This window comes from Ictalurus furcatus, chromosome 6 (genome assembly GCF_023375685.1).
Source record: "Ictalurus furcatus strain D&B chromosome 6, Billie_1.0, whole genome shotgun sequence".
Taxonomy (NCBI): Eukaryota; Metazoa; Chordata; class Actinopteri; order Siluriformes; family Ictaluridae; genus Ictalurus; species Ictalurus furcatus.
Window position 1 is genome coordinate 13,123,124 of NC_071260.1, and position 7,677 is coordinate 13,130,800.

The 7,677-nt window shown below is 38.8% G+C and overlaps 1 protein-coding gene across 1 annotated transcript in view; it reads right to left on the reverse strand.

Moving 5' to 3' along the window:
• The window catches only part of slc49a4 (solute carrier family 49 member 4), a 44,147-nt gene extending 36,480 nt beyond the window's left edge, over positions 1-7,667 (reverse strand). The window contains exon 1 of the mRNA XM_053626583.1: positions 7,190-7,667. Coding sequence (XP_053482558.1) covers positions 7,190-7,505 — 316 coding nt within the window. The 5' untranslated portion in view covers positions 7,506-7,667. The remainder of the gene's footprint in view (positions 1-7,189) is intronic.
• Positions 7,668-7,677: the final 10 nt, after the last annotated feature.

The following is a 7,677-nucleotide window of genomic DNA, read 5'->3' on the forward strand; positions in this document are numbered from 1 at the left end:
ACATATATACATTAATATTTTATATTTTATATATAATTAAAGGTTACAGAAAAAATGTTTGTGTGTCAGTAAAGAAAGCAGCATATTATAAGGAGCAAGAAAGCAGCTTTTCCTCTCTGAACAACCAGTCTTTAAGCAATCTGTTCCTAGTGTAATTTACTTGACCATTACTTTTGACGGAACTTGAAACTGACAGTTTTCTCTCTGCCACTTTCAATTCCTTCAAAGGCTGAAAAAAGTATTGATGCAAAAAGAGATACTGTGCTCTCCACTAATATTGGCAGCCTTGGTAAATATGAGCAAAGAAGGCTGTGAAAAATTGTCTTTATTGTTTAACCTTTTGATATTTTGTTCAAAGAAATCACAAAAATACTCTGCTCTCAGGGATATCAAACAATTGCAAACACAACACAGGTTTATCGAAAAAAAAAATCTTTTAAATATAGGTGTGTAACAATTATTGGCACCCTTTTAGTCAATATTATGTGCTACCTCCCTTTGCCAAGATAACAGCTCTGAGTCTTCTCCTACAATGCCTGATGAGGTTGGAGAATACATGGCAAGGGATCTGAGACCATTCCTCCATACACTATCTCTCCAGATCCTTCAAATTTTGAGGTCCACACTGGTGGCCTCTTCTCTTCAGTTCACCCCACTGGTTTTCTATGGGGTTCAGGTCAAGGGACTGGGATGGCCATGGCAGGACCTTGATTTTGTGGTCAGTAAACCATTTTTGTGTTGATTTTGATGTATGTTTTGGATCACTGTCCTACTGGAAGATCCAACCACGGCCCATTTTAAGCTTTCTGGCAGAGGCAGTCAGGTTTTCATTTAATATCTGTTGATATTTGATAGAGTCCAGAAAAACGGCCCAAAATATTAAAGAGCCACCACCATATTTAACCATGGGCATGAGGTACTTTTCCATATGGCTACCTCTCTGTGTGCACCAAAACCACCTCTGGTGTTTATTGCAAAAAGCTCTATTTTGGTTTCATCTGACCATAGAACCCAATCCCATTTGAAGTTCCAGTAGTGTCTGGCAAACTGAAGATGCTTGAGTTTGTTTGTGGATGAGAGTAGAGGCTTTTTTCTTGAAACCCTTCCAAACAACTTGTGGTGATGTAGGTGACTTCAGATTGTAGTTTTGGAGACTTTATGACCTCAAGACGCAACTAACTTCTGCAGTTCTCCAGCTGTGATCCTCTTCACAGTGCGTTGAGACAATAAAGACAGACATCCAATTCCAGATTAATTCATAACATTTCCAGTTGACTGGAACTTCTTAATTATTGCCCTGATGGTGGAAATGGGCATTTTTAATACTTCTGCTATTTTCTTATAGCCACTTCCCATTTTGTGAAGCTCAACAATCTTTTTGCCACACATCACAGTTATATTCCTTGGTCTTACACATTGTTATGAATGACTAAAGAAATTTGGCCTTTGTGCTGCCTCATATTTATACCCCAGTGAAACAGGAAGTCATGGTTGAATTTCCTGTTCCTAGTCACCCAGGTGTACTAAAAAAAAATGTTAAATATCAATTGGAATATACTTAAATATATTTTTCTTATATGAATTCATAGGGGTGCCAATAATATGTTTAATTTTTTTTAATAAACCTGTTTTGTTTGCAATTGTTTTATATCTATGAGAGCAGAGTATTTTTGTGAATTTTTTTGAGCAAAACATCAAAAGGTTAAACAATAAAGAAAAATTTTAACAGCCTTCTTTGCTCATATTTACTAAGGGTGCCAATATTAGTGGAGGGCACTATATAATAGACTGTGCAATAAATCTGAACACAAAGACTCAAGACAAGAAAGACCTAATCATTTATAGCAACTCTGCATGCGAGGAATTGATTTGCTAGTGCTCATTTTCAGGAGCAGGCAGAGGTGTAATTTGATGTCTTAATTTGCATATACACTGTATGTCTTCTGTGGAGATCGACTCCAGTAACAGGTTTATGCAGAGTGCTTTACAGTTACATCACTAGTATTTCACACACAGTCTGAATCCTGCTCCACATATTAATCACAATTTCTAAAGCTATATAACAAACTAGGTCTAGAGCTATATAACGAATTATGATATCAGTGGTGTTTAGTTGGACTATAAATTATTATTATTATTTTAGCAGTTGGGCTATAAATGTTTTGATCCTTTCAGTAATTATCTTTATAATTACTTACTTATTAATATTTATACTTTAATTGTTTATTATTGTTTACATTTAATTATTATAATTATTATAATTATAGAATTATCTTCATAAACGAAGACTAGTACACACTGCACATTAAAATCAAAGTGTTTCCTAACACCCATGTTACAGAGCTCTCAATAGAGGAACTTTTAATACTTTCATATTATGATGTGTAGTGACCTCTCTCACTCCTTTCCAGTTAGAGTCTAACTGAAACCTGGACGTGTCCGTTATATAACCACTAATATCAATCTAGAACCCCTGCATTAACAGTATGCAGCGAGATTTCTTCAAGATTTGTCCAAGCTGAATGAAGACAATCTGCTGTTAGGAACTGGGTTCTGCCACATCAGCAGGAATGTGCTCTACTCAAGCAGGTGTCACAGGAACTCTTTCACAGATGAACCACTTCACATGGTTGTCAGCTTTTAGCTACATAGACTGAATGTTATATAAGTGACAAAATTCTAACAGCCAGCACTTTTACTTTCTTTGGCTGGTACTAAAATCAAAGTCACCTATTCAGAGCCAGTGACTCTGCAAGGGGTTGATTCACCTGAATTAACATAAATGCCAAGCATTTTGACTCCTAACTATAAGTCACAAGGTCATGAACATCTCCAAGGCAAAGACATAACAGACTTTCCCAATGAACTGTATATCAAATTGAATCTCCAGAATCAGAATCATTTATTCACTAAATACAAGGTGTAATTTTTCTTTCATTCCAATTATATACTAAATATAAATACTTATATTTTGTACAGTTGAATGCACTCTGTGTAGAGCCTTTATATGTCATAATATATAGTAGAACATATTCTGAAATCAATACAAACTAACCTTAAGACCCCAGATGTTCATACATAATGTTCTAATACTTACTTGTCTCTTCAGTGACAGGACTTTGCATGCTGTGTGCTATATAAAGGTGCCATTATCAGAAATTTAATACACTAAGACTTGGGAATGCTGCTTAGTATTAAATCAGCAGTACGTAACTGTCACAGTTATTGAGTAAATCTGCAATGTCCACTCAAACCTACACCTATTATATACACTATATGGTGAAAGGTTTGTGGACACCTGACCATCACACACACGTGGGCCTTCCCCAAAATGTTGCCACAAAGTTGGAAGCACACAATTGTATAAGATGTCTTTGAAGGCTGTACCACTGCAATTTCTCTTCACTGGAACAAAACCCATTTCAGCATGACAATGCCCCTGTGCACAAAGTGAGCTCCATGAAGACATGATGTGGCAAAGTTAGTTTGGATGAACCCAAGTGGTCTGCACAGAGCCCTGACGTCAACCCCACTGAACACCTTTGGGATGAACTGGAACAATGACTGCACCCTAGACCTCCTCGCCCAACATTAGTTTAGTTTATACACTTTACCTGGCTGCTACCCCAATAACTGCTATGACCATATTTGGTATAAGATAATCTGCTGAATACTCAGTCATAGCATGCTATGTTTATATTTATATCATTTTTAAAATATATTGTTACTCTTTGGCACTACCTGTTATATCGGACACTTCCACACTAAAACTGTGTACTGGTCGGCGCTACACTGTCACTTACTCTGCCTATTGTCCTGTTTCAGTAGTACTGTATTGTTCTGTGTTGTTAGCACATGTTTGCACGTGCACTTTATGTAAAAATGTGTAGATTTAGTTCTGTGTCGTCTCATGTGGTTAGTGCGCTATTTTATGTAGCATCATGGTCCTGGAGGAACATTGTTTCGTTTCACTGTGTCCTGTACCAGCTGTATATGGTTGAAATGACAATAAAGTGAACTTGAACTAGTGCCTGACCACACTAATGCTCTTGTGGCTGAATGGGCAAATCCCCACAGCCACACTCCAAAATCTAGTGGAAATCCTTCCTAGAAGAGTGGAGGTTATTATAATAAACATATATGTGTGTGATGGTCAGGTGGCCACAAACATCTGGCCATATAGTGTAGATTTGGTGACCTGACAATGCTATGTATGTGTGTCTTTTTTTTTTTTTTTTCACCTCTCGTCGTCATTAATAAATTACTCTGTATCACTGTACAACCTTTTACTGAAGTTATGATGAGAAATGGCAGTGGACACAATGTTAAATCTGAACTAAACCCAGGCAGGAACTTGTGTGAGAGAACATCGGTGCCACAAAGTCCACAGAGTTTGCTGGAGCCAGCTGCCTTATCTAGTCATAACTAATTTAATTAATTAAGTCATAATTAATTAAGATCAAATTTAAAGACCATTCCAATGTCACTACTCGCTGTAGCTGGAACCAGAGTTCAATGTCAAGCAAATGTGTGTCGTCACGCACTGCCTTATTGCTTGCTGGTGTGAAGGTAGGAACGTGATTTGGATGCTGCTGTGTGACCCACACTGCAGTCCAGAAGTCTATAAACAGCTGTGGAAACATCTGCGAGAGTGAATAGTCCAGGTTGCGTATACAGGGGACTAGAAAAAGTTTAATTGTGACTGTACTAAAAGTAGTCCTCCTTAGGTTCTATAACAGGTCTCCTTAACAATGTATGCTTACGTGAAATGTTTTATGTTAATATGCAAGCCTTTAGACAGTACTCTGTGTAATTGTGCAACCCTTGAAACAATTAAACTCAACAGCCTGCACTTCTACCATTAGTGATGAGAACAGACAACAGCAGGATTTATACAATAATGATTTGGACCAATAAAAATGTGTGTCACGATTACATTAACATTGTATTTGAAGGACCTAGGATCTTAATTAATTCATGCATTCTCCAATTGTTAGCTTGTTCGAATCCCTGTCAAATTGTTTATTTGTGCAAAAATTAAATGAAGAAAACAATCTATGAACTCAGCGATCATAGGCATTTTAAAATGTAGCACTTGTAGCTACATTAGTAATGTTTATGTTCCAACTTGTTGGAAATATTTCACAAATTCAATTATATCTAATTACCTATGTCATTAAATACAATATGTCATTTGTCAAGCTTGAACTATGGTGGGGTGCGGGTTGCTGACAAATTTGAGCAGGATGTATAACTGAGGAGGACCAAAGAGGAATCGTGCCCTTTTGATTACAAAATCTCCGCGTGACTTTTTTCAAAATACAACACATACATTGGATTCTCATTCGTTTTTATGGTAAGGTTAAAGTGCTGTCATTTTCAAAGGATCATCTGATGACCTGTCATGTGAAAAGAGATTCCAGTCAAATTTAGATCAGTATATGATTGAAAAACTGTTTAAAAGCAATAGGCAGACCACACAGAATCTCAAGCATTACAAAAAAAATCCTGACTAAGCACTGATAAACCTACTTCAGCAGTACTGCACAACTGACTTTGCCTTTTCATTTACCTTGTACTCTTAGGTCATATAACTAAATACAAAGAGCAACATGAGGCAGCTCAATGATAATATATGGAGTCTTAGGTTAACAATACAGACAGTATATAACCTGTGTATTATGAGACATTGTGCTATACCAGTCTGCATGATTTGTATCTGTCTGCAGAAATCACTATGCTTACAAGCCCATTTTGCCCAAAGACTTAAAAGTGTACAATGTGAATCTGGCCACAGATTTTTTCTGTTTGACCATGCTAAAATGTGGTGCAAGATCACTTTGTGTAGTTTGCATTTGAATTTTGTGAAAATAGTTCTTTTGTAAATGCTGCTGCAACTGATTTAGCACGTTTGCCAAACACCTACAGGATTAGGGGTTCGATTCCAGCCTCCACCATCTGTTCGTGGAGTTTACATGTTCCCCCATTGCTTTGGGGTTTCCTCTGGGTACACCGGTTTCCTTCCCCAGTCCAAAAACATGCGTTGTAGGCTGATTGGCAGTTCCAAATTGACCGCAGTGTGTGAATGTGAGTGTCCCCTGACTTGTGCCCCGAGATCCCTGGAATAGGCTCCAGGTGGATGGATAGATGGATGCTGCTGCAACTTTACTGAAAAATTTCCTCCAAAAGGCTCACTCTATTCCTAGTTCATCCATTCACTCATACATAAACACATTCTCACTGGTTCAGCATCAGGTGGTTTGCTTTTTATTCAAATCCCTTGTAGTACTTATTTAATGTACAGGGTGTCCCAAAAGTCTCCATACACACATTAAATTAACACATTGTAGCAAAATATCTTCCAAAAAATTGCATATTTAGTTTATATTATAATTTTTTCCCCCTTTAAGAACGCCTTCGACAAAAGAAAAACACACTGAAATCATTTCCACGGCTGGATCAGGAGGCTGTCACAAGGCTGCGGTGGACTTTAACAGGAACCATAGTAGGCACATCACACACACAAGACTGTTTAACAAATTTAAAAAGACTGGAAGTGTTGCAGACCAACCGAGAAGTGGACGTCCACAAACATCCACTGACGAAGGCACAATTGAAGCGATGCTAGCATACATAGTCCCCTACGTATGGAGACCTTTTGGACACCCTGTAGATTTTAAGACCCTGGAAGAATGACTATCTGACAACTCTGTGATTTTAAGTTATTGCACCATAATGACTGGCACCCTGTCCAGGGTGTACCCCGCCTTGTGCCCGGTGCTCCCTGGGATAGGCTCCAGGTTCCCCGTGACCCTGAAAAGGAGTAAGCGGTATAGAAGATGGATGGATGGATGGATGGATGGATGCATAATGTATTGGGCCACATATTGTCTTGGTCTAGTTCTGACTCAAAACTCTCTCTGAAAGGGAAATCCTCTGACAAAAGCCAGAACCTCAGAGGGACCAGATGGAGAAGAATTTTTCATACATCCTTTTCCCACAGGGCAGCAAACGAAGTAAAAAGTAACAATTAGGGCATTTCTTAGCAAGTTTTGTACCCTATGAGACCAGGATGCTGAAAATTACTGAAGCACTTGCTGGAGAATCGTGTGATCTTGTGCAGTTTGGAGCAAAGCTATTTATTTACACAAGGCAGTCAGATCAGCAACGTAAACAGATAGTAACTAACCTTTCTTGTCCATCAGCCACACAAACAGGAGCCACGGGAGGAAGCCCACGGGTCCCCAAATGACTAAAACGGCAATGTCCGTAGATGAGAAGCCGAAAGCATGCTTGGCAGAGTTTTGGATGGGGCCCCATGTGTTCCACACCATCCCTTGTAAAAAGGCGAGCATTGAGAACAAGCTTAACACCAGCCATCTTCGTCCGTACACCCTGCTGCTGCTGCGTACTGCCTGGACTCTCGCTTCGGCTTGTGTCGCTTCGGCTTGTCTCGGCCACAGCAGCGGCTCCCTCTCCCTCTCGGTGCTCTCCACGGCACCCATTGACTCGACTCGGAATCACTTGTCTTCGTGTAGTGTAATGAAGTGTCCGAGGTGAAATAATAATAATAATAATAAAAATAATAATAATAAACTACACAAACATCTCCTTCCCAGGAGATTCCACAAACGTAAACAACAGCAGCTCGAGCTTCCAGAATTCAAACTTTACTGC